The sequence below is a fragment of the Staurois parvus genome, unplaced genomic scaffold, assembly GCF_062004578.1.
Source record: "Staurois parvus isolate SC_StPar_1 unplaced genomic scaffold, SC_StPar_1.0 ptg002232l, whole genome shotgun sequence".
Lineage (NCBI taxonomy): Eukaryota > Metazoa > Chordata > Amphibia > Anura > Ranidae > Staurois > Staurois parvus.
In genome coordinates, this window is record NW_028320028.1 from 102,634 (window position 1) to 130,615 (window position 27,982).

Consider the following 27,982-nt stretch of genomic DNA (forward strand, 5'->3'; position numbering starts at 1 on the left):
GACACAAAATATAAAACCTTTTTTTTTTAATCCTACACTGACACCAACACTAACTTGAATCAAGCTCTGATCTAACTATTTTATCTTTTTTTAAACAACTTTTTTTTCTCTTAAAGAGAGGGAGAAAAAAATGATAAAATACAGTATATATTTTTATCCTCACAGAGGAGAAAGAGACACAGGGTACACATCTAAAACAGGTCATCACATGCTAGGGAGCCAGTCCTCCAATAAGTAGGCTAGGTTCACATTAACGCAAGCTTTGATTTGCGCAGGCATGGCAGCCCATTCATTTGAATGGGCTGCAATGCCTCCTAAAAAAAGGAAGAGGAAAGGTCCATTTCATTGCTGAAATTGCAGCCCACACAGGAAGTGCAGTGCTGTTCCCAGTGCGGGAATTACCACTGCATGGGGCATGTCATTAGGATTAATGGCTCCCGCATGCATCCAGCGTGTTTTTCTGTGTGGGTGGTTATGACTGTGTTCCCAATGTGGCAATCCCCTGCGCAGATGTAAATCTAGCCTTACCCACAGTTCACATATCCGCGTTCCTGCGGGCCGTGTTTTGCGCGGATGCGAGAGCCCAATCATTTGAATGGACTCCTGTGCCCCAGAACACACAGGGAAGAAGTCTCTGCACTTCTTTGGAAACCGCAGCCCGCACGGGAACCTCGATTCCCAGTATGGTTGCGATTTGCAGTGCGAGCGGTGTGCCATTAGAACTAACGGATTTTTGTGCGGATCCGCAGCGGCACCATCCGCACATATGTGAACCTAGCCTTATTCTATGTTCAGGAGTTGCCTGTGACAGTTCAGATTCCATGCTGGGGGCAGATATTTGAGATTGCCACTAGAGATGAGCGAATTATTCAAAAATTCGATTCGACTGATTCTCCGAATTTGCGGAATAAATTTGATTCGATGCGAATTTATTCGCTGCGAATTTAACTTATAAAAGGGTGTTTCTAGGCTTCAGAGAGCCTTTATATTAGTGCAGAACACTGTACCTTTAATTTAAATGCCCTTGGAGTCTGCTGGGGAAGAGAAATAATACTGTCAGTCAGTATGACATGCAGATGAGTGCCGTCGATCTTAGAATCACCGCACACTTCACTCATTTGGGCAGTCACGGGGCCAAAACCAGAGTGTGGAGCCACAGTGTGGCGGTGGAGGCAGCAGCAAAGGGAGGCCATACAGCACCCTATGACAAAATGGAACCCACCAGCAGTGTGAGGAGACCTGAAAGTGGCACATGGCAGAGTGTGGCGATGAAGTCAGCAGCAATGGGAGGCCGTACAGGGACCCATGACAGATTACGGACCTGGCAGCAGCATGAGGAGGCGGTACAGGGACCCATGACACACTCTGGACCTGGCAGCAGCATGAGGAGGCGGTACAGGGACCCATGACACAGTCTGGACCTGGCAGCAGCAAGAGGAGGCGGTACAGGGGCCCATGGCAGAGTGGCGGAGCGTAAGCAGCTAAAATTGAAGGCCATACAGAGGCCTATGTTAAAAAGTCCCCCCAGCAGCAGCGTTGGGAGACGACTATCAAGAGTCCAATGACAGAGTGGCGGAGCAGAAGCAGCTTCAATTGAAGAAGAAGAGGATGAGGATGAAGAAGAAGAAGAAGAAGTAGAAGAAGAAGAGGATGAGGATGAAGAAGAAGAAGAAGATGAGAATGAAGAAGAAGAAGAAGAAGAGGATGAGGATGAGGATGAAGAAGAAGAAGAAGAAGAAGAGGATGAGGATGAGGAAGAAGAAGAAGAAGAGGATGAGGATGAAGAAGAAGAAGAAGAGGATGAGGATGAAGAAGAAGAAGAGGATGAAGAAGAAGAAGAAGAGGATGAGGATGAGTAAGAAGAAGAAGAGGATGAGGATGAGGAAGAAGAAGAAGAAGAGGATGAGGATGAAGAAGAAGAAGAGGATGAGGAAGAAGAGGATGAGGATGAAGAAGAAGAGGATGCGGATGATGAAGAAGAAGAGGATGAGGATGAAGAAGAAGAAGATGAGGATGAAGAAGAAGAAGAGGATGAGGATGAAGAAGAAGAAGAAGAAGAGGATGAGGATGAGGAAGAAGAAGAAGAGGATGAGGATGAAGAAGAAGAGGATGAGGATGAAGAAGAAGAAGAAGAAGAAGAAGATGAGGATGAAGAAGAAGAAGAAGAAGAAGAAGAAGAAGAAGAAGAAGAAGAAGAAGAAGAAGAAGAAGATGAGGATGAAGAAGAAGAAGAAGAAGAAGAAGAAGAAGAGGATGAGGAAGAAGAAGAAGAAGAAGAAGAAGAGGATGAGGATGAGGAAGAAGAAGAAGAGGATGAGGATGAAGAAGAGGATGAAGAAGAAGAGGATGAGGATGAGGATGAAGAAGAAAAAGAAGAAGAAGCAGAAGAAGAGGATGAGGATGAGGAAGAAGAAGAAAAAGAGGATGAGGATGAAGAAGAAGAAGAAGAGGATGAGGATGAAGAAGAAGAAGTAGAAGATGAGGATGAAAAAGAAGAAGATGAGGATGAGGATGAAGAAGAAGAAGAGGATGAGGATGAGGATGAAGAAGAAGGAGAAGAAGAAGAGGATGAGGATGAGGAAGAAGAAGAAGAGGATGAGGATGAAGAAGAAGAAGAAGTAGAAGAAGAAGAGGATGAGGATGAAGAAGAAAAAGAAAATGAGGATGAAGAAGAAGAAGAAAAAGAGGATGAGGATGAGGATGAAGAAGAAGAAGAAGAAGAGGATGAGGATGAGGAAGAAGAAGAAGAAGAAGAAGAAGAAGAAGAAGAAGAAGAAGAAGAAGAAGAGGATGAGAATGAGGATGAAGAAGAAGAAGAAGAAGAACAGGATGAGGAAGAAGAAGAAGAAGAAGAAGAAGAAGAGGATGAGGATGAGGATGAAGAAGAAGAAGAAGAAGAAGAGGATGAGGATGAAGAAGAGGATGAGGATGAAGAAGAAGAAGAGGATGATGGTGAGGAAGAAGAAGAAGAAGAGGATGAGGATGATGAAGAAGAAGAAGAAGAAGAAGAGGATGAGGATGAAGAAGAAGAGGATGAGGAAGAAGAAGAAGAAGAGGATGAGGATGAAGAAGAAGAAGAAGAAGAATAAGAGGATGAGGAAGAAGAAGAAGAAGAAGAAGAAGAAGAAGAAGAAGAAGAAGATGAGGATGAAGAAGAAGAAGAAGAAGAAGAGGATGAGGATGAAGAAGAAGAAGAAGAGGATGAGGATGAGGATGAAAAAGAAGAAGAGGATGAGGATGAGGAGGAAGAAGAAGAAGAAGAAGAAGAAGAGGATGAGGATAAAGAAGAAGAAGAAGAAGAAGAAGAAGAAGAAGAGGATGAGGATGAAGAAGAAGAAGAAGAAGATGAGGATGATGAAGAAGAAGAAGAGGATGAGGATGAAGAAGAAGAAGAGGATGAGGATGAGGAAGAAGAAGAAGAAGAAGAAGAAGAAGAAGAAGAAGAAGAGGATGAGGATGATGAAGAAGAAGAAGAAGAAGATGAGGATGAGGATGAAGAAGAGGATGAGGATGAAGAAGAAGAAGAGGATGATGGTGAGGAAGAAGAAGAAGAATAAGAAGAGGATGAGGATGATGAAGAAGAAGAAGAAGAAGAAGAAGAAGAAGAGGATGAGGATGAAGAAGAAGAAGAAGAAGAAGAGGATGAGGATGATGAAGAAGAAGAGGATGAGGATGAAGAAGAAGAGGATGAGGATGAAGAAGAAGAGAATGAGGATGAAGAAGAGGATGAGGATGAAGAATAAGAAGAAGAAGAAGAGGAAGAGGATGAGGATGAAGAAGAAGAAGAAGAAGAGGATGAGGATGAAGAAGAAGAGGATGAGGATGAAGAAGAAGAGAATGAGGATGAAGAAGAGGATGAGGATGAAGAAGAAGAAGAAGAAGAAGAGGAAGAGGATGAGGATGAAGAAGAAGAAGAAGAAGAGGATGAGGATGAAGAAGAAGAAGAAGAGGATGAGGATGAAGAAGAAGAAGAAGAAGAAGAAGAAGAAGAAGAAGAAGAAGAAGAAGAAGAAGTAGGATGAAAATAAGAAGAATTCCATTCCAGCAAAAAGTGTCTCTGCAGAGAGCCCCTATTTCTGACAGTTCTCTGACAGTTCCTTCACATTTACAGCGGTTGAAACATTGTATCTATTTGTTTCCGAATAAAAACATCTGTATCCTAAATGGAAACAAATAGATACAATGTTTCAACCGCTGTAAATGTGAAGGAACTGTCAGAGAACTGTCAGAAATAGCGGAGCTCTCTGCAGGGACACTTTTTGCCGGCTGTAGAAGGGATAAAAATCGGCCGATCGGGGAAAATTCGATTCGTGCATCCGAAGTCTGCTAATTTTCGGATTCGGCGCGAATCAAATTTTTCCTAATATTCGAAACGAATTCCACTTCGCCAAGTTCGATTCGCTCATCTCTAATTGCCACCAACACACATTTACACATATATGAGGTACCTTGGAAAAAGCCTTCCTCCATGACACCACATATACATGGCACCTTGGCCTTACCTTGGCATCTGCATGTGTTGGGCTCAACAATAAATCAAGAGTTTCAAGTATATACAGCCAGTCCCAGAGTTGCAAACATTCGACTTACATATGACTTGTACTTAGGAAGGGAGGCAGTGTGACATCACGCTGGTCCCGGAAACTGCTGGGCGGCCATCTTGTTGCTCACCGTATGCTGCCACCTACTCTTTATCTATTGGACCTGTCAGCAATCCCACATCACTGCATGGCCAGTTAACCCTTCCCTATGCCATCCAAAACATAGAAATAATTTTTTGACTGGCGTTACACTTAAAAAAAATGTACCTGTTCCAACTTACATACAAATTCATCTTAAGAACAAACCTACAGAACCTATCTTGTTTGTAACCCGGGGACTGCCTGTACAGTATATGATTAGAACTGATCATTTTATCTCATCATATTTTATAAACATTATTATAATTGTATTTGTTTCTTGATACTGAGCTATTAGATGCATTTTTATATCCAATATATATATCAGACGTGTTGCAGGATTAGGCCCCTTTCACACTGGCGGACCGATTGGGTCCACCTGTCTGTTTTTCAGGCAGACCTGATTGGACCATCCATTGTCCTCTATGGAGAAGCAAATGTAAATGGACATGCATCTGCTTAAAACAGACGGAAGGGGGATATGTTCCCATTCTTCTGGGCGGATCAGATGACAGTCGGGTGTAAACAGACAGGCGGTCCGTTTACATCTGACAGCCCAAAGAGGAAAGTGGGCTGTGTCCATGTCTGATCTGCATAAGCAGAGCAAACACAGACATGTCATCCGTCTGCTCAGCAGAGATCAGTGGACAGATACCCCGATGAGTAGAAGGATCTGCTGCTGGAGTCTGCCCACATGAAAAGGGCCTTAGGCTATGCCCCTCTTGTAGGTTAAATACGTGATCTGACACTGGAGAGTCCAGCACAAAGGTGATACATTTTTACTATAGTATTCTTATGACAGAATCTGTGAACACACAAATAGCAGCATGGAGGGGTTCAGTGAAGGTGGCGGTGAAGGTGTGGAGGTGTCTGATGGGGTCACACAGCTGGTAGAAGGACAGACGTCCTGCATTGTAATCCAGATAGATCCCCACAGTCTGTAGAAAGGAGTTGAAGTCTATATTTTTACCTGAGTTTTTGTGTAAGGCTTGAAGAATTGATTCTCTCTGGGTCAGACCCCATGACTTGTCATTATAACCTATATAAGATTCATTTCCTGCAATCTTCCTCTCTATGCTGTGACCGGCCACCCCTATCAGCCATTCCTTGGCTCCACTCACATCCACCTCCCAGTAATATCTCCCAGATGAGAAGCTCTGTGTACTTAATACCTGTCTAGATTTAAACCTCTCTGGAACATCCGGTCTATTCTCTGGTTTACTGGTGTAAGCAGCTGATTTCAGATCCTGTGATATAATGATTTCATTATGAGCTGTTTTTATATCCAATAAGATGCCTGATTTCTCCATCACTGAGAATTGTCTCTTTGTCTTCAGATCTATCAGACTGTCTGTAAAGTGGAGAAGTCCTCTGTGGAGCATCTGTGAGATCATTCCTTCATCCAGACATTCAGCATCTCTTACATCACCACTCCTAGGAGTGATGTCATCACTGATCATTTCTTTCTTTAGCACAGTTAATGGATCTGTGATGGTACATATGGCCCCCATTTCATCAATCTTCCTGGACAGCTCATTCTTCTGTTTCTCCAGCTTCTGGATCACATCATTGACTGACTGGGAGATCTTCTTCTCCTGTCTGGAGACCTCAGTCAGGACTCTCTTCTCCACATCATCCAGATGTCTCCTGATGTCTCTAAACAGCTCAGTGACTCTCCCGGTGACATCGTCTGCTTTTCCTTTCTCTCCTGTTTTATGATTTTCCATATTCTGGATTCTCTTCTCAGTCTCTTGTCTGACATTGTCCAGTTTCTCAGTTACATCTTTCAGTTTCTGTTTCTTCTTCTCAGAGGCCACATTCAGAAGCTCCACTTTATGTCCATTGTGGTCTCCAGCCACCCAGCAGGACATACAGATACAGGCACTGTCCTCTGTGCAGTAATATTTCAGGATCTCTTTGTGTGTGGAGCATTTTCTGTCTTCAAATGATGTGGTGGGATCAGTTAAAATGTGATCTGCTGACTTGCTGTGGCTTCTTAAGTGTTTATCACAAAATGAGGCCTCACAGTGCAGACATGTTTTAGTAGCTGGTGTAGGAGGATCACAGTACGTACAGAAGACTTCTGTGTCCTCCGGGTGAGCAGATCTGAAATTATCCACAATGTTACACAGCTTCCTGTTCTTCTCCAGCGGAGGGCGCTCTGTATATTGCTCTCTGCACTCCGGACAGGAATAATTGGTAGACTTCTTCTTCTGTGTATCCAGAACAGTCACTATACAGTCCCGGCAGAAGTTGTGGCCACATTTCAGTGATACGGGCTCCTTATAAAGGTTCAGGCAGATGGAGCAGTTCAGTTCCTCTCTCAGGCCAGAAGTCGCCATTCTGGGGATAAAAATTAACTTTTGCTACAACTCTGTAGAGAAGAGAAGCTGGGAGCGACTGATCTGTCCCGTACACGGAGGTGAATGTGAAAGTATTTCTGTGAATGCTTGTCATAAGTTCATCGGTGTTATATAAAATGAGATCCTCCCTGTTCACTTAACCCATTATTTGCTGTAGTTTGATACAACAACTCTAGGAAGTTTCCTATATTAAAGGATAAGTTCACTTTTCTGGCCCAGCCATCCCGATGTGCTTTTCTCTCACTTGCCTTATCCACAAGACTTTTTTTCAACAGAGCAGCTAAGAATAGATAGGTAAGCTCATTAACCTCTTAGTGCCGGTGACTCCTGGCCCTTTAAGAATTTTAGCCGCCGGGAGGTTTTAGGGTCATGTGACCGCTGTGATTCGCCGTCATGGCGGTCACATGATCGGAAAAGGTCCCAATCGCAATGGGAGATCGGGACCTTTCCGTGAGTCACGTACATATGTACTGGGAGCACACAGGGCACGCGCTCTCAGCGCATAAGTATTTTCTAATGGCAGCCGCTCGGAGTCAAGGCCCTGACGCCGAGAGGCCACATATTTGCGTGTGCTTGGAGTCAAGAGGTTAAAAGGAATCTTTTTATATGAAATAAAGAAAGTGGAATTTAATTTCAGGTATTTTTTTTGATTATTTTATGGGAGACATACTGATCTTGTTTCCTAACAACCAAATAAGGACCAGGTCACATCAGAACACAATTCAGAAAAGGTGCACGTTTCCCGCACTGCCTTTGCGATCTTCATGCCGGTGTGAGGGAAAATGTCACCAGCACACAGAGGATCACCAATATGGGGCCAAAAGTTTTAATGAACAATCACATAGTTCCAGCAAGGCAACGTTTCGGAGTCTCACAGGACCCCTTCATCATTCACATGCCTGAGACTCCAAAACATTGCCTTGCCGTAACTATGTGATCATTCATTAACCATTTCAATACCGGGCAATTTTACACCTTCCTGCCCAGGCCATTTTTCAGGTTTCAGCGCTCTCACACTTTGAATGACAATTGCGCGGTCATACAACATTGTACCCAAACTAAAATTTTATAATTTTCTCCACACAACTAGAGCTTTCTTTTGGTGGTATTTAATCACCGCTGGGGTTTTTATTTTTTGCTAAATTAACAAAAAAAGTCCAAACTTTTTTTAAAAAACCACGTTTTTCTTTGTTTGTGTTATAAAAGTTTACAAATAAATAATTGTTCTTCATAAATTTAGGCCGAGATGTATTCTGCTACATGTCTTTGGTGAAAATAACCCAAATTAGGATGTAATATTTAGTTTGTAGGAAAGTTATAGAGTTCACAAACTATGGTATAGATCTGAATATTGATCAATCCTGAAGTACTGACGGCCAATCTAATTTCTTGAGGTCCAAGAAAGTCAGAATAGTACAGATATCCCCAAATGACCCCTTTTTGCAGAGTAGACAGTCCGACGTATTTCATAAGAGGAATGGCGAGTTTTTTGAAGTTGTATTTTTTTTGTCATAATTTTTCGGAAAATGAAAAAATTAAAAAAATTATTTTCACAATTTTTTTACATACTGTCACCAGTGCAGTACAGCGTCATCATATAACTGGCATGGCGGTGAACAGGGACACTGACTGGTGACAGTAGGAAAAAAATATATATATATTTTTTTTTTTATTATTTTTAATTTTTTATTAAATTTTTTTTTTTTTTTTTTTTTTAAGATTTTTTTTTCATATTTTACTATGACCAAAGTAGTACAATGTTACCATAGTAACATTGTACTACTTTGGGAAAGTGATCAGTATTTTTTTTTTTTTTACACAATTTCTTATAGCAAAGAATTACTTTGCTATAATCAAGCATTTACCTGAATGACATCGATTCATTCAGTTTTTTTTTTTTTTTTTTTTTTTTGTGCTTAGCTGTGATTTGGCCACAGCTAATCACATGACATGTGCATGTGACCTGCTGTGACCATTCACAGCTAGGCACTAGTATACAATGGATGGCATGAATGAAGCCATCCATTGTATACAACTGTCATGTGACCTGCTGTGATTGGTCACAGCAGGTCACATGGTACCGGCAACAGGGCCGATACTCAGATCAGTCATCGGCCGTGTCCGAGGTACACGGCCGGTGACAGATCGCGCCGCTGCGCTGCTCTGCAAGCGCGAAAACTGCGCATGTGCGGGAGGACGCCAAATGGAGTGCATCCGGAAATCCGAAGCATTTTTGCAGCCGTCAAACGGCTATAGGCCGGGCGGCTAATGGTTAAAACCTCTGGCCCCATTCTGGTGATCCTCAGTGTGCTGGTGACATTCTCCCTTGCTGATTCTGTTCGATTCCAGCCGACGGTCCCTGCAACACAAACTTATACACACAGCCACTTTGAATGCAGGAACGTGTGCATTTGTACTGTTCACTTGCTTCCAGGGACGGACTGACAACTCATGGGGCCCCCGGGCAATAGGGCATCATGGGGCCCCTGTGTCCTTGCCCAAACTCAAAAAAGCCTATAAAAAAGGTACCAGGGCCATCTCATGGGGCCCCCTACTGACCCCGGGCCCTCGGGCAGTGCCCGAGTTTCCAAGTGGTCAGTCCGCCCCTGCTTGCTTCATGCCGGTGTGACCACCAAAATACACGGTACTGCAGTATCATGCGATTTGCTGCATTTAGTTTGGAGAAGTAGTGCAAGCAGTACTTTTTTGAGCAGTCGGTTCGTTTTGCAGCCCAGCCAAATGAATGGGCTGCCAAAACGCACCGCACGGGACCGCGTGTGAATGCACGGGAATCGCACGGGAACAAGAGATCCCAATGTGAAGCAGCCAGAAGAGGAAGGAAATATTTTTTGGTTTCTTACACCTGTAAAGAAGAGAAGGGAAAATGGAAAATGTCTCCTTGTTACTCCTATACCCAAAGTATGAGAAAGTTACTTTTGTTTCTTATTCCTGGAAATCAATGAAGAGAAAAATCTGTTTCGTTTCCTCCTCCTGTAACAAAGAATTTAGTTTCGTTTTCTGACTCCATTAATGTGAGAAGGGAAACATTTTTCTTTCTTATTTTGGGTTCGTCATGTAAAACGACATTCCTTGAGGTGTCCTTTCTAGAAAATCTTTTATATTTAGAAACATGTAAGAATGACAGCAGAAAAAGACCGAGTGCTCTGCTGAGTCTACGTACAGATCTATGTTTTCTCAGGCCAGTTTGAATTCATTTACTGCTGACTGACCCACTACCTCTGCTGGAAGTCCTTGCCATGCATCAACTACTCTTTTTGTAAAGATTTAAATAGCAAGCATAGCAGCCGATTGTTACATACAGACATTGTTGTACCAACATCCCAAGAATGCCAAGGCAAATTTGTGTTTCTGCGGGATGTTTAGGGAGCCAATCAACACAACAATTTTCACAAGATATCAGTTTTTAGTGCTCACAGATTCATGTTAAAATAGAAAGCACAAACGCGTATTAAAAATGATCCAATCTCGTGGTTCGTCCCCCAGTGTGTGTCATGGGTTAACCTTACTGCAATAGGAAATGTAGTTTGTTACATTGTCATAGTTATCAGATAGAGGAGTACACGCGAGCCAGGAGTCTACGCGTTTATTTGAACTTTCGGTCAACTTCATGAGTTTATTCAAGATGATTGCTCTAGAACAGTGGTCTCCAAACTGTGGCCCGCAGGCCAGATGTTGCCCTTTGCTTGCTTTTATCTGGCCCTTGGGGAATTATTCCTCCCACTGATACAGGCAATATTCCTTCCAAAGACAATGATAAGGCACCATTCCTTCCATTAACATTGAGGTGTTACTAAACCCACAACAGTACAATCAGTCTGTAGATGCAGTAAAGCATGCTTGTTATACTCACTGTGGAACATAACGGGTTAATCCTCTGCATTGTGTAAAAAGGCTGTTTGATCCTGACTTCCCTGTTCCTCCTCTTGTTCAAATGTCTATGCTGATAAGGCAGACTGAACCCGTAGCCGCTCTACACATGCTCAGTTTAATGTGTATTGCTAGAAATATTTTTTTTTCCTGGGACAGTGCATGTGATCAGCACAGGGACAATCAGCACTGGTCAGCCAGAGGTCAGGGGTTCTGCATCCTCCTAGAACAGAAAGAAATCTCCTACAAGCTTTAACCAGTGCTCTGCTGAAGTCAGAAGACTGCTATATACTGTTGATGAGAAAAGGTATTTAGCAATTTATATTTACTAAAATAATTGTTTTCCATGTTGTGTGTGCTGTGGGAGACGAGATATAGTGAATGCAGGGTCCGGGGAGACCAGATATAGTGAATGCAGGGTCCAGGGAGACCAGATATAGTGAATGCAGGGTCCAGGGAGAACGGATATAGTGAATGCAGGGTCCAGGGAGACCAGATATAGTGAATGCAGGGTCCGGGGAGACCAGATATAGTGAATGCAGGGTCCGGGGAGACCAGATATAGTGAATGCAGGGTCCGGGGAGACCAGATATAGTGAATGCAGGGTCCGGGGAGAGCGGATATAGTGAATGAAGGTTTGGGGAGACCAGATATAGTGAATGCAGGGTCCGGGGAGACCAGATATAGTGAATGCAGGGTCCAGGGAGAGCGGATATAGTGAATGCAGGGTCCGGGGAGACTAGATATGTGAATGCAGGATCCGGGGAGAGCAGATATAACGAATGCAGGGTCCTTGGAGACAAGATATAGTGAATGCAGGGTCCGGGGAGAGCGGATATAGTGAATGCAGGGTCCGGGAAGACCAGATATAGTGAATGCAAGGTCTGAGGAGACCAGATATAGTGAATGCAGGGTCCAGGGAGTGCGGATATAGTGAATGCGGGGTCCGGGGAGAGCGGATATAGTGAATGCAGGGTCCGGGGAGAACAGATATAGTGAATGCGGGGTCTGGGGAGACCGGATATAGTGAATGCAGGGTCCGGGGAGAGCGGATATAGTGAATGCAGGGTCCGGGGAGACCAGATATAGTAAATGCAGGGTCCGGGGAGACCAGATATAGTGAATGCAGGGTCCGGGGAGACCAGATATAGTGAATGCAGGGTCTGGGGAGACCAGATATAGTGAATGCAGGGTCCGGGGAGACCGGATATAGTGATGCAGGGTCCATGGAAACTGGATATAGTGAATGCAGGGTCCGGGGAGACCGGATATAGTGAATGCAGGGTCTGGGGAGACCGGATATAGTGAATGCAGGGTCTGGGGAGAGCGGATATAGTGCATGCAGGGTCCGGGGAGACCAGATATAGTGAATGCAGGGTCCGGGGAGACCAGATATAGTGAATGCAGGGTCTGGGGAGACCGGATATAGCGAATGCAGGGTCCATGGAAACTGGATATAGTGAATGCAGGGTCCGGGGAGACCAGATATAGTGAATGCAGGGTCTGGGGAGACCGGATATAGTGAATGCAGGGTCCATGGAAACTGGATATAGTGAATGCAGTCTCCGGGGAGACCAGATATAGTGAATAATATATAGTTAAATTATTGTAGTAATTCAATTCAAAAAGTGAAACTCATATATTATATAAATTCATTACAAACAGAGTGATATATTTCAAGAATTTCCTTCTCCTTCTGAACCGTATTACCCCCCTTCATGGGCCGGCCCAATGACTTGTAGTACAGTATGGTTAAATATTGACTACGGGTTGTAATCATTTAAAACTTTATTCATACACAAAACAAAAACAATCCATACATGATAAAGAAAAGATTCAATACTACTGTAAACCTGTTTTTCATAATAAATCTACAATCTATAATATCACATGTTTAGGTAATGATATAGCTTCTACAGCAAAAATCGATTTACTGTTTATATACTATTTATACATTTTTATGATGACATATAACAATGACGTCTTCAGCTCATGGTTCACAAAATTACATCATGTACAAGGATCTAAATCTATTAACTGTAATGAATCAAATGAAAGCATTTTTATTTAAACCTAATATTCATCATATACTGTAATACAATAAAGGAAATTTAAAGGATGAGTGCCATTTTATTACATTTGTCCTTTAAATGTTCCACCCACCGACCTTAATGACAGCCATCTGCCCAAATACTTTCCTTTGCCCTGCCACAGAGCTCTTCTGCTGGCACCATACAACCCAAAAGTCCCAGCCATGTCCAGCTCTTAATGCGATTGTGTGCTGCTTTCCCATTCTTTCCATTGGCTGGTCTGTACTCATGGAGGCTCTCAGCCATCCAAAGGAATACAGCTCCATCCAAAAAAATGAATTGGCCAAACACCAAGCATGCATGGTAAAAGCTAGATGGGATTGAGATTTATGAGGGGGCTGAAGGTAAGTATTTAGGTAGGTGACTGTAACCTGGGGATATTTAAAGGCCACTACTCATAAACTTTCAGTTTACATTGACTAAATATATTTCAGGTTAGTCAAGATAAAAGATGTTCAATATCTTAAGGAAACCAACCACATCCTGGGTGGAAAAGCCTTTCCCCTGCCGGCATTCTGTAGAGAAGAACCTTTGCTCCCTGTGTGGAATCAGTTGTCTTCCAACAGAAGTGTGAAAGGTCAAAGAGAGCAGCAAATGATACATCTCCTGAGACTCCTAAAGATTTTTCATTTGGACCTTCTTTGACCTATCACACCTTTTCTCACCTTGGGTTAATATTCCCTCCTGGAGGGGTCCTCATATTTGTGGTGAGTTGCTGAATACAAGCTGATTGGACTCAAGTCATGACTTTGCATTTTGATAACCTGTGGAAATCCACACCTTCTCAAAAGAAGTCAGTCCTGTCCCCTGTGGACTTAGAGCTAGGGCTGTCCAGTCAGCAAGGAGCACAAGCTTTACTGATTGGAGAGCTCTAGCTCTGACCATCACACCTATCTACAGTATATGGCCAAAAGTGTGTGGCTAACCCCCAAATGATTAAGTTCATTTTTTCCAGTAAAGAATTATGTTAATGCTACAGCATGAAAAGACATTTTAGACAATTCTACTATTGTGACAACAATTTGGAGAAATACTTTTCCTTTTTCAGCATGACTGTGCCCCTGTGCCCTCAGCCAATTCCATAAAGACATTGAGAAGTTTGATGTGGAAGAACTTGAGTGGCCTGCACAGAGCCTTGACCCTAAGCCTACTGAAGACCTTTGTGTAGGCGAGATAGATCTTCATGTCCAACATCAGTACCTGACCTCTCAAATTTTACTTTGGTTGAATTGGCACAGATTCCCAAAGCTCCAAAAATCTCATAGAAATCCATCCCAGGATAGTGGAGGCTATTAGAACCACAAATGGGTACAGGAACAATTCAGTATTAATGCCCATAGTAAAGTCTTGTTAAAGATCAATTAAATATATACTATTAATAATGGATGTTAATATTTCAGGTGTGATGGTCAGGTTCTACAAACGTTTGGTCCATAGAGTGTATTTGTAGCAGTATTAGTTTAGGATTGTAATTTTGGAACCGTCACCAAGATAGAAGGCAGCGTGCAGGAGTCTGGTGAAGGTGGTGGTGAAGGTGTGGAGGTGTCTGATGGGGTCGTACAGCTGGTAGAAGGACAGACGCCCAGCCTCATATTCCAGGAATATCCTAAATGACCTCACAGGAGAATCGGTGGGGATTTTTATTTTAGCATAGTTGCGCCAAACACTAAGGTTATTATCTACTCTGAGACCCCAGGATCTCCTGTTGTAACCAATTTGTGAGTCACGTCCTGTTGTCTTTCTCTCTATATTATTATAGGCGACCCTAATGCTACACTGTGTCCCCTTCACCTCCAACTCCCAGTAGTGATTCCCTGATGAGAAGTTGCACCTACTTAAAACATGTTGGGATCGCAACCTCTCTGGACCACCACGTCTAACTTGACAATTTACGCTATAATATGCCATTCTGAAATATCCCCTTCATTTAGTTATACAGTGAGCTGTCTTTATATCCAGGGTGATCTTTGATCTCTTCATTTTTGGAAAGGCATCCTTCAGCATAAGGTTGATCAGACCGTCAGCGAATTGTAAGAGTTTGTTGTGCAGTTGGTTTTTCATCGAATTGATTACCGCTTACTTTGCTATGTTCAACATTGAAGATCCCAATGAAATCAGTTCCCATTACTTGGGTCCATGGATCGCTTACATTATGTAGCTCCTGCATATCACTAACCTTTCCGGTCAGCTCTTGCTTCTGCTTCTCCAACTTGCTTTTGCAATCAAAGATTGATTTTGAAACTTTTCTTTTCTTTGTGTTGACCTTGTTCAGGACCTTCTTTTGAAGATCCTCAAGGTCCTTCTTGATGTTTTGGATTTGGGCAGTGACTCTTTTGCCAACAGCCTCTGTTTTTCGTGTCTGTGCTGGCTCATGGCCCAGCAAGCTATGGATCTGAGCCTCAATATTTTTACTTTCCTTTTTAAGATTCCCTATAGGTGAAATTATGTATTCCTTCCCCTTCTCAGCAGTGTCAGAGACATCACCTCGTGCCTTTTGTGGTCTGCAGATACGTAGCAAGACAAACAGATGAAGTTGTCATCCTCTGTGCAGTAATGATCCAGGAGCTGTTGGTGCTTGGTACATTTTCCGTCCTCCGGGGAAGCAGTAAGCAGTAGGCTCCATGAGAACATGTTCAGGTGCAGAACTGCAGGGGCGTCCCTAGGCAGGTGCAGGGGGTGCACGCCGCACCGGGTGACACTGACCGCACGGGGTGACACTGGACTCGCTCCACGAAAAGGTAAGTTGTAAAGCAAGCTGATGATTCCTGCAGGATGGATCGTTGGCTTGCTTTACAACTTAGCTTTGCATGGAGAGATCGGTTAACCCCGTATAGGTTGCATGCTGACAATCCCCGCAGGATGGATCGGAGCTGCGGATTGGGGAGGATAATGGATCAGACTCCGATCCATTATGCTCAATCCGCAGATCCGATCCATTCTGCCAGGAGCGTCGGAGGGGGTGTCACCAAGTCTTACCGCACCGGGTGACACCAACCCTTGGGACACCCCTGCAGAACTGTGCTTAGTTAGGTTTTTAGCACAAAGTGAAGCATCACAGTGCAGACATGTCTTCTCTGCAGGGGAAGGATCATCACAGTATGTACAAGGACTATCTCTTCCTCACACAGCCGCAATTTCTTACAGAGTATCAGAGGGCGTTCCTCAAATTGTGTCTTACATTGTGGACAGAAAAAAACTTCAGAACTTTTCTGTGTGTCCAGCTCATACATAATGCAGCCTGTACAGAATCTGTGTCCACACGGCAGTGACACTGGGTCTGTACAGGGGGCCAGGCAGATGGAGCAGCTCAGGTCTTCTTTCACAGCTGCCATTCTGAAAATGTACAATCGAAGGAAATGCTCGGTTTCCTGGGGTGGGAAATTACACAGTGTACCGGGGTGGGAAATCAATCACTTTCACCGCAAGAAAGTTTAAGAAAGGACACAAGTCAAGCAAATGTTAAATACACAATAGCAAAAGAGAAGGAGAATAGATAGATACTTGCAGGGTCGGACTGACAACTCATGGGGCCCCCGGGCAGTAGGAGACCATGGGGCCCCTGTGTGCTTGCCCACACTCAAAACACACCCAAAAAAGCCTATAAAAGGTACCAGGGGCACATCATGGGGCTCCTTACTGACCCCGGGCCCTCAGACAGTGCCCGAGTGCCCGAATGGTCAGTCCGCTCCTGGATACTTGTAAATAGGTTCCTTTCAAAAATATCACAAATTTAAAAAAATAAGACTTTTTTGAAAAATTAAAAAATGGTTACATAAAAGTAGGCTAGGTAGGAAAGTGACAGGGTATGTATTGCATTGTAGTGTAGAGGGTCGAGCAGTATGCAGCACACAGAAAAGGGTACGGAGTGGAGCAGTGAGCAGTGCTGAATGCAGAGCACAGTATGCAGAGTACAGCAGTGTGCAGCACAAAACACACAGCACAGTGTGCAGAGCTGAGCAAGGTGCAGTACAGAGCACACTGCAAAGTACACAGAGCGGAGAATAAGCTGTGTAGAGCATACAGCATAGCATACATAGTGGAGCAGGGTGCAGGATAGAGCACACAGCACAGTATGCAGAGTAGATCAGGGTGCAGGATAGAGCACACAGCACAGTATGCAGAGTAGATCAGGGTGCAGAATAGAGCACGCAGCACAGTATACAGAGTAGATCAGGGTGCAGAATAGAGCACACAGCACAGTATGCAGAGTAGATCAGGGTGCAGAATAGAGCACACAGCACAGTATACAGAGTAGATCAGGGTGCAGGATAGAGCTTACAGCACAGTATACAGAGTGGAGCAGTGTGGAGTATAGATCTCACAGCACAGTATAAAGAATGGAGCAGTGTAGTGTAAAGAACTCACAATACAGTATACAGAGTGGAGCAGTGTACAGCATAGAGCTCATAGCACAGTATACAGTGTGGAGCAGTGTACAGCATAGAGCTCATAGCACAGTATACAGAGTGGAACAGTGTAGTGTAAAGAACTCACAGTACAGTATACAGAGTGGAGCAGTGGGGAGTATAGAGCTCACAGCACAGTATACAGAGTGGAGCAGTGGGGAGTATAGAGCTCACAGCACAGTATACAAAGTGGAGCAGTGGGGAGTATAGAGCTCACAGCACAGTATATGGAGTGGAGCAGTGGGGAGTATAGAGCTCACAGCACAGTATACAGAATGGAGCAGTGGGGAGTATAGAGCTCACAGCACAGTATACAGAGTGGAGCAGTGGGGAGTATAGAGCTCACAGCACAGTATACAGAGTGGAGCATGGGGGAGTATAGAGTTCATAGCACAGTATACAGAGTAGAGCAGTGGGGAGTATAGAGCTCATAGCACAGTATATGGAGTGGAGCAGTGGGGAGTATAGAGCTCATAGCACAGTATATGGAGTGGAGCAGTGGGGAGTAGAGAGCTCACAGCACAGTATACAGAGTGGAGAAGTGTGGAGGACAATGTATACTCATTCTTTACCTTTTCCCTTTTTGTATTATTTGATGAATAGTATCAATATTATTTAAAATGTTCCACCCACCAACCTGAATGACAGCCACCTGCCTAAATACGTTCCTTTGCCCTGCCCCAAATGTCTTCTGCTGGCACCACAAAGCACAAAAGTCCCGGCTATATCCAAATCTAACTGCACGTGTGCTGCTTTCCCCATTCATTCCATCGGCTGATCAATACTCATGGAGACCCCCAGCCATCCAGAGGAATACAGCTCCAGCCATAGGATTGAATAGACCAAACAAAGCACGTACACAGTAGAAGCCGGATAGGACTGGAACTTCACGGAACCCTGACCTCAACCCTACTGAACACCTTTGTGATGAATTGGAATGCTGATGGTGAGACAGATCTTCACAACATGTGTAGGTACAGCCACAGCAAGGTACCAGTACGTCGCTGTGCCTGTAGCTGCCGCCCATCCGCAGTACAATGCGGGTAAGAAAGTGGTTAAAGTGGAGCTCCACCCAAAAGGGGAAGTTCCGCTTTAAGGACTGCTCCCCATTAAGGATTGGCACCTTTGGGTGGGTAGCAGGTACCCAAATTTGACAGGTACCCGCTCCCACTTCCAGTCCGATTGCCTAGGTGATTGGAAGCGGAAGGTGTCCTCCCTCCCTCCCTGTAGTCTTCTGGGACACGTGACAGGTCCCAGAAGACTACAGGACCATTCATGAAGTGCAGCGCTACTCGCGCATGCGCAGTGGTTACCTGGCTGTGAAGCCACAAGCTATCACAGCCGGATGCCCACACTGGAGATGCCGGCCTCCTGGAATACAGGCTGGGCTGCAGGGGACACACCATGGGACCGAGGGACAGGTAAGTGGCTGTTTTTTAAAATTAAGCAGCTACAGTTTTTGTAGCTGTTGACTTTTATTTTTTGACAGCGTGAGTGGAACTCCGCTTTAATATAACTCTAAGGCGTGAGGGTCAGGAGGGGTTTTTTTTTGTGGTATTAATTTAGGATTGTAATTATGGAACCCTCACCAAGATAGAAGGCAGCATGTAGAGGTTCGGTGAAGGTGGTGGTGAAGGTGTGGAGGTGTCTGATGGGGTTGCACAGCTGGTAGAAGGACAGACGCCCAGCCTCATATTCCAGGAATATCGCAAACGATTGCACAGGGGAATCCGTGGAGATTTGTGTTCCAGTATAGTTGTGCCACACGTGAAGGTTGTCATCTATGCCGAGACTCCAGGATCTCTTGTTGTATCCAATGCGTGAGCCATTTTTTGTTGTCTTTCTCTTTATATTATTATAGGCGACTCCAATGCTACATTGTCTTCCCATCACCTCCACCTCCCAGTAGTGATTCCCTGATGAGAATTTGCGGTTACTCAAAACATGTTGGGATCGGAACCTCTCTGGACCATCACATCTAACTTGACGTTTCGCACTATAATAGGCAGTACTGGGGTGACTTGTCACGATAATTTTACAGTGAGCTGTATTTATGTCCAGATTGATGTTTGATTTCTTCACTTTTGGAAAGGCATCCTTCAGCATCAGTTTAATCAGACCGTCTGCAAATTGTAAGAGTTCCTTGTGCAGCATCACTGATATTTTTTTTTTGTCAAACTGATCAGTTCCCATTACTTTCTTCAGAAACGTCAATGGATCTCTTATATTACGCAGCTCCTGCATCTTTGGGAAGCCATCCATCAAGAACTGTTCATTAAGACCATCAGTGAATTGTAAGAGTTCCTTGTGCAGCAGCTCTGAAATTTCTGTTTCGTAGAGCTCATTCCCACTTACTTTGATTTGTTCTGCATTGAAAATCCCGATTAGATCAGTTCCCATTACTTTACTGAGAAAAGTCAATGGATCACTTATATTGTGTAGCTCCCGTATGTCACAAATATTTCTGCACAGCTCTCGTCTCTGCTCCTCCAGCTTCATTTTGCAATCAAGGATTGATTTTGAAACTCTTCTTTTCTTTGTGTGGACCTCATTCAGGACCTTCTGCTGAAGCTCCTCAAGGTCTTTTTTGATGTTCTGGATTTGGTCAGTAACCTTTTTGCTGACAGCATCTGTTTTTCTTGCCAGTGCTGCCTTTTGGTCCTGCAAGCTATGGATCTGAGTCTCAATTTTCTGACTTTCCTTTCTCAGATTTTTTATAAGTGGAAATAGGTGTTCTTTCGCCTTCACAGCATTGTCTAAATTCAGAGACATCACATTGTGCTTCTTGTGGTCTCCAGCTACGTAGCAGAGCGAACAGATGAAGGCGTCATCCTCTGTGCAGTAATGATCCAGGACCTTCTGGTGGAAAGTACATTTTCGGTCCGAAGGGGATGCAGTAGGCTCTATGAGAACATGTTGAGGCGCAGAACTGTGTTTTTTTAGGTGTTCAGGACAAAATGAAGCATCACAAAGGAGACACGTCTTCTCTGCAGTGGAAGGACCATTACAATATGTACAAGGAACTATCTCTTTCACGTATAGACGCATTTTCTTATGGAGCATCGGAGGGCGTTCCTCAAATTCCATCCTACATTGTGGACAGAAATAAACTTTTGAATTTTCCTGGGTGTCCAGCTCAAGCAAAATACAGAGTCTGCAGAATCTGTGTCCACACGGCAGTGACACCGGGTCTGTACAGGGGTCCGGGCAGATGGAGCAGCTCAGATCGTCTTTCACAGCTGCCATTCTGAAAATACATAATTAAAGGAAATGCACTGAGTATACAATGTACCGGGGTGGGGAATGAATCACCTTCACCACAAGCCAGATTGAGAAAGTACACAAGTCAGGCAAATGTTAAATACACAACGTGTAGCAACATATTCATCAACAGAGGAGAGAAAAGAGAGAGCTGCTTGTACATAGGTGCATCCGGGGGATAGTCCTTCCTTTCAGAAATATCACCATTTTCAAACAAAACACAAATGTTATTTTTGTAAAATGAAAAAGAGGTTCCAAAAGACATATGGTAGGTAAGAAAGTGACAGGGCATGTAATGCATTGTAGTGTGTATACAGCTGAGCAGAGAGCAGCACACAGCACAGGGTGCAGAGTGGAGCAGTATACAGCACAGGGTGCAGAGTGGAGCAGTGAGCAGTATACAGCACAGGGTGCAGAGTGGAGCAGTATACAGCACAGGGTTCAGAGTGGAGCAGTGAGCAGTATACAGCACAGGGTGCAGAGTGGAGCAGTGAGCAGTATACAGCACAGGGTGCAGAGTGGAGCAGTGAGCAGTATACAGCACAGGGTGCAGAGTGGAGCAGTGAGCAGTATACAGCACAGGGTTCAGAGTGGAGCAGTATACAGCACAGGGTGCAGAGTGGAGCAGTATACAGCACAGGGTGCAGAGTGGAGCAGTATACAGCACAGGGTGCAGAGTAGAGCAGTATACAGCACAGGGTTCAGAGTGGAGCAGTATACAGCACAGGGTGCAGAGTGGAGCAGTATACAGCACAGGGTGCAGAGTGGAGCAGTATACAGCACAGGGTGCAGAGTGGAGCAGTATACAGCACAGGGTGCAGAGTGGAGCAGTATACAGCACAGGGTGCAGAGTGGAGCAGTATACAGCACAGGGTTCAGAGTGGAGCAGTATACAGCACAGAGTGGAGCAGTATACAGCACAGGGTTCAGAGTGGAGCAGTATACAGCACAGGGTGCAGAGTGGAGCAGTATACAGCACAGGGTTCAGAGTGGAGCAGTATACAGCACAGGGTGCAGAGTGGAGCAGTATACAGCACAGGGTGCAGAGTGGAGCAGTATACAGCATAGGGTGCAGAGTGGAGCAGTATACAGCACAAGGTGCAGAGTGGAGCAGTATACAGCACAGGGTGCAGAGTGGAGCAGTATACAGCACAGGGTTCAGAGTGGAGCAGTATACAGCACAGGGTGCAGAGTGGAGCAGTATACAGCACAGGGTGCAGAGTGGAGCAGTATACAGCACAGGGTGCAGAGTGGAGCAGTATACAGCACAGGGAGCAGAGTGGAGCAGTGAGTAGTATACTGTAAATCAGAAGTGCAGCGCTAAAAGGGAAATACAATATGAGTAGTATGCGTATCTACATCGTTAGATAAACAGTTCATTAGGTGACTTGAAGTGACCTCAGGTGCTCTCATGTGACTGTATCCTCCTATTAGTAAGGTGCTGTGATATAAAGTGCGGAAAGAATGCGCACTCACCAGAATGTGCAATTTAATGAGCGTTTGTATATATTTGTCCTGATGTCATCTGCTAGTCTGGGTAGTGTCTGGAATCCAGTATATTCCCTTCAATGGTCCTAGATGCTGTTAGTAGGACATCAAGGTGGTCCAGGGTTCCCCTCAGGTGATAGCTCAGGTACTGCCCTATGGGGGTTGCAAGGGCTCCCTCTCCGGTGGTCAGGTGGGTAGCTGTAAATTAATACTCCCCAGGGGAGTCAAAGCAGAGACATCTCCATAGTGTAGTATAGTATGGGGTTTATTGAGGTATAAACGAACGAAGATTCTTGCAACGAGTAGAATAAAAACAAGGTGGACAAACCGTCCAGTGCATAAGATGGCCGCCGGAGCTCCACGATGCTCCAGCGGCGTGACGTCAAGGCGTTGCTGGCTCCTCCGGAGCCATCTTATGCACTGGACGGTTAGTCCACATTGTTTTTATTCTACTGAGGGGAACCCTGGACCACCTTGATGTCCTACTAACAGCATCTAGGACCATTGAAGGGAATATACTGGATTCCAGACACTACCCAGACTAGCAGATGACATCAGGACAAATATATACAAACGCTCATTAAATTGCACATTCTGGTGAGTGCGCATTCTTTCCGCACTTTATATCACAACACCTTACTAATAGGAGGATACAGTCACATGAGAGCACCTGAGGTCACTTCAAGTCACCTAATGAACTGTTTATCTAACGATGTAGATACGCGTACTACTCATATTGTATTTCCCTTTTAGCGCTGCACTTCTGATTTACATTGTTCTTTGAGGTTTTTATGGTTACCTGGTGCACAGCTGCTATATATATATTTTTTGTGTGTGCGCTCACATATATCTGTTTTAGTGAGCAGTATACAGCACAGGGTGCAGAGTGGAGCAGTATACAGCACAGGGTGCAGAGTGGAGCAGTATACAGCACAGGGTGCAGAGTGGAGCAGTATACAGCACAGGGTGCAGAGTGGAGCAGTATACAGCACAGGGTGCAGAGTGGAGCAGTATACAGCACAGGGTGCAGAGTGGAGCAGTGAGTAGTATACTGTAAATCAGAAGTGCAGCGCTAAAAGGGAAATACAATATGAGTAGTATGCGTATCTACATCGTTAGATAAACAGTTCATTAGGTGACTTGAAGTGACCTCAGGTGCTCTCATGTGACTGTATCCTCCTATTAGTAAGGTGCTGTGATATAAAGTGCGGAAAGAATGCGCACTCACCAGAATGTGCAATTTAATGAGCGTTTGTATATATTTGTCCTGATGTCATCTGCTAGTCTGGGTAGTGTCTGGAATCCAGTATATTCCCTTCAATGGTCCTAGATGCTGTTAGTAGGACATCAAGGTGGTCCAGGGTTCCCCTCAGGTGATAGCTCAGGTACTGCCCTATGGGGGTTGTAAGGGCTCCCTCTCCGGTGGTCAGGTGGGTAGCTGTAAATTAATACTCCCCAGGGGAGTCAAAGCAGAGACATCTCCATAGTGTAGTATAGTATGGGGTTTATTGAGGTATAAACGAACGAAGATTCTTGCAACGAGTAGAATAAAAACAAGGTGGACTAACCGTCCAGTGCATAAGATGGCCGCCGGAGCTCCACGATGCTCCAGCGGCATGACGTCAAGGCGTTGCTGGCTCCTCCGGAGCCATCTTATGCACTGGACGGTTAGTCCACATTGTTTTTATTCTACTGAGGGGAACCCTGGACCACCTTGATGTCCTACTAACAGCATCTAGGACCATTGAAGGGAATATACTGGATTCCAGACACTACCCAGACTAGCAGATGACATCAGGACAAATATATACAAACGCTCATTAAATTGCACATTCTGGTGAGTGCGCATTCTTTCCGCACTTTATATCACAGCACCTTACTAATAGGAGGATACAGTCACATGAGAGCACCTGAGGTCACTTCAAGTCACCTAATGAACTGTTTATCTAACGATGTAGATACGCGTACTACTCATATTGTATTTCCCTTTTAGCGCTGCACTTCTGATTTACATTGTTCTTTGAGGTTTTTATGGTTACCTGGTGCACAGCTGCTATATATATATTTTTTGTGTGTGCGCTCACATATACAGTTGTGGCCAAAATTATTCAACCCCCACTGAAATTGAGTGTTTTGGCCAGTTTGACATTGCTTTTGATCATTCAGTCATCTTGCTTACATTTACATTAAAGAGGCACTTGTAGGTCAGACAAATATAACATAACAGTTATAATGAAATAACCACAAATGTCTTTTCTGTGCTCACAGCATTATCAGTTTTATTCAACCCCCAAGTGACATTCAATCTTAGTACTTAGTACAGCATCCTTTTACAGTTATAACAGCTTTTAAACGTGAAGCATAGCTTGACACAAGTGTCTTGCAGCGATCTACGGGTATCTTCGCCCATTCTTCATGGGCAAAGGCCTCCAGTTCAGTCACATTCTTAGGCTTGCGCACTGCAACTGCTTTCTTTAAGTCCCACCAGAGGTTCTCAATCGGATTTAAGTCTGGTGACTGCGATGGCCACTCCAAAATGTTCCAGCCTTTCCTCTGCAACCATGCTCTAGTGGACTTGGAGGTATGCTTGGGATCATTGTCCTGTTGAAAGGTCCAACGTCTCCCAAGCCTCAGGTGTGTGACGGACTGCATCACGTTTCCATCCAATATCTCCTGGTACTGAAGAGAATTCATGGTACCTTGCACACGCTGAAGCTTCCCTGTACCTGCAGAAGCAAAACAGCCCCAAAGCATGATTGACCCTCCACCATGCTTCACAGTAGGCAAGGTGTTCTTTTCATCATAGGCCTTGTTCTTCCTCCTCCAAACATAGCGTTGATCCATGGGCCCAAACAGTTCTAATTTTGTTTCATCAGTCCACAGAACACTATCCCACAACTTTTGTGGTTTGTCCACATGGCTTTTGGCATACTGCAGTCGACTCTTCTTATTCTTTGGAGACAGCAAGGGGGTACGCCTGGGAGTTCTGGCACGGAGGCCTTCATTACGCAGTGTGCGTCTTATTGTCTGGGCTGAAACTTCTGTACCCACATCTGACAAATCTTTTCTCAGTTCCTCAGCAGTCACACGGGGACTTCTCTCCACTCTACGCTTCAGGTAGCGCACAGCAGTCGAAGTCAGCATCTTCTTTCTGCCACGACCAGGTAGCGTTTCAACAGTGCCCTTTGCCTTGAATTTGCGAATGATGCTTCCTAAGGTGTCTCTTGGTATGTTTAACATCTTTGCAATCTTCTTATAGCCATTGCCCTTCCTGTGAAGAGAAATCACCTCTTCTCTTGTCTTCCTGGACCATTCTCTTGCCTTCACCATGTTTGTAACCACACCAGTAAATGTCTAGAAGGAGCTGAGTATCACAGTCATTTTAAAGCTGCCTAATTGGTGCTTATTATGCTTGATTGCTGCTCGGTGACATCCACAGGTGTTTTCAATACCTGATGGAAAGCACCTGTATGAACCTCTGTTCTTCAGAGTGGTAGTCTTTAAGGGGTTGAATAATTGTGGCAATGAAGAAACCACATAAGAACCATTTACTACTGTATTACATAAACAATTGATGTCATTTTAGTTGCATTTGGGTAGTTACAACGTCCTTGTAGGATTTGATTCTGAATACAATTCCAAATGTACACTATAGTCCCTAAACCCCTTTACAGCATTGGGGGTTGAATAATTTTGGCCACAACTGTATCTGTTTTAGTGAGCAGTATACAGCACAGGGTGCAGAGTGGAGCAGTGAGCAGTATACAGCACAGGGTGCAGAGTGGAGCAGTGAGCAGTATACAGCACAGGGTGCTGAGTGGAGCAGTGAGCAGTATACAGCACAGGGTGCAGAGTGGAGCAGTGAGCAGTATACAGCACAGAGTATAGAGTGGAGGAGTGAGCAGTATACAGCACAGGGTGCAGAGTGGAGCAGTGAGCAGTATACAGCACAGGGTGCAGAGTGGAGCAGTGAGCAGTACAGAAGAGGCAGCACAGTGAACAGTACCTGACTGGTTCACACAGGAGCTGTGCGGGAAACCACATTTGATTCTGACAGCAATTGTACCACATTCCTGTTCAATTTGCATGCAATTCTTTGCAGTGCGATTTGAGCCCATTCATTTTGCATCGGTACTCGTACTCACTGGTAGAAAACTGGTATCACTGCATCCCTGGTATAGAGCATAGAGAGGCATGGAGTACAGAATACAGCATATTCTCTTAAATGAGCTCTACACTCCACTCTGTACACTGTGCTGTGCGCTCTATACTCCACACTGCTCCACATTCTATACTGTGCTGTGCGCTCTATACTCCACACTGCTCCACATTCTATACTGTGCTGTGCGCTCTATACTCCACACTGCTCCACCCTCTATACTGTGCTATGCGCTCTATACTCCACACTGCTCCACCTTCTATACTGTGCTGTGCGCTCTATACTCCACACCGCTTCACCTTCTATACTGTGCTGTGCGCTCTATACTCCACACCGCTTCACCCTCTATACTGTGCTGTGCGCTCTATACTCCACTCTGCTCCACTCTGTACACTGTGCTGTGCGCTCTATACTCCACACTGCTCCACCCTCTATACTATGCTGTGTGCTCTATACTCCACACTGCTACACCCTCTATACTATGCTGTGCGCTCTATACTTCACACTGCTCCACCCTCTATACTGTGCAGTGCGCTGTATACTTCACACTGCTCCACCCTCTATACTGTGCTGTATGCTTTATACTCCACACTGCTCCACCCTCTGTACTGTGCTGTGTGCTCTATACTCCACACTGCTCCACCCTCTATACTGTGCTGTGTACTCTATACTCCACACTGCTCCACCCTCTATATTGTGCTGTGTGCTCTATACTCCACACTGCTCCACTCTGTATACTGTGCTGTATGCTCTATACTCCACACTGCTCCACTCTATACACTGTGCTGTGTGCTCTATACTCCACACTGCTCCACTCTATACACTGTGCTGTGTGCTCTATACTCCACACTGCTCCACTGTATACATTGTGCTGTGCGCTTTATACTCCATACTGCTCCACACCGTATACTGTGCTGTGCGATCTATACTCCACACTGCTCCACTCTATACACTGTGCTGTGCGCTCTATACTCCATACTGCTCCACACCGTATACTGTGCTGTGCGATCTATACTCCACACTGCTCCACTCTGTATACTGTGCTGTGTGCTCTATACTCCACACTGCTCCACTCTGTATACTGTGCTGTGTGCTCTATACTCCACACTGCTCCACTCTGTATACTGTGCTGTGAGCTCTATACTCCACTCTGTACACTGTGCTGTGCGCTCTATACTCCACACTGTTCCACCCTCTATACTGTGCTGTGTGCTCTATACTCCACACTGCTCTAATCTATACACTGTGCTGTGTGCTCTATACTCCACACTGCTCTAATCTATACACTGTGCTGTGTGCTCTATACTCCACACTGCCCTTTGCATTGACACATTTTGTCAGTACAAATTAACATTTATCATTTCACACCTCTTTCATCTGAAAGAATAAAGTAACCCATGTGGGTCAGATTAATCTGCTCACATGCCTGATGAAGGGGTCCTCCGTGACGCCAAAATGTTGAACTCTTCTGTTTGTGATGTTATTGTTCTTCAATGAAAAAACATTTGGACTCAACCTGAATTTCCATGGTGCGCTGGCAAATATTTACACTGTACTCTGCATGAAACACCCATTATTACTGAGCCTGTTCCAGGAACGTGTCTGATGGCAACAGGGATGATTATCTTAGAGACAGAGAGTAACACAA

General features: G+C 44.6%; 2 protein-coding genes and 1 pseudogene across 2 annotated transcripts; all 3 read right to left on the reverse strand.

Moving 5' to 3' along the window:
• Positions 1-5,442: 5,442 nt before the first annotated feature.
• Positions 5,443-7,085, reverse strand: LOC149431500 (E3 ubiquitin/ISG15 ligase TRIM25-like). The gene has a single exon (XM_089665539.1). It carries the CDS (start codon positions 7,019-7,021, stop codon positions 5,462-5,464), a length of 1,560 nt encoding a protein of 519 aa, XP_089521665.1. The 5' UTR covers positions 7,022-7,085; the 3' UTR covers positions 5,443-5,461.
• Positions 7,086-12,700: 5,615 nt separating this feature from the next.
• LOC149431501 (E3 ubiquitin-protein ligase TRIM7-like) lies at positions 12,701-15,828 on the reverse strand (annotated as a pseudogene).
• Positions 15,829-16,365: 537 nt separating this feature from the next.
• LOC149431502 (E3 ubiquitin/ISG15 ligase TRIM25-like) lies at positions 16,366-27,953 on the reverse strand. Its single transcript, XM_089665537.1, has 2 exons — positions 27,757-27,953; positions 16,366-20,673 (listed from the first exon to the last, which is right to left on the reverse strand). Exon 2 carries the CDS (start codon positions 20,670-20,672, stop codon positions 18,984-18,986), a length of 1,689 nt encoding a protein of 562 aa, XP_089521663.1. The 5' UTR covers position 20,673; positions 27,757-27,953; the 3' UTR covers positions 16,366-18,983.
• Positions 27,954-27,982: the final 29 nt, after the last annotated feature.

Coding starts and splice junctions, on each gene's coding strand:
- LOC149431502 (XM_089665537.1), bottom strand. CDS start 20,672: ATGGCAGCTGTGAAAGACGATCTGAGCTGCTCCATCTGCCCGGACCCC.
- LOC149431500 (XM_089665539.1), bottom strand. CDS start 7,021: ATGGCGACTTCTGGCCTGAGAGAGGAACTGAACTGCTCCATCTGCCTG.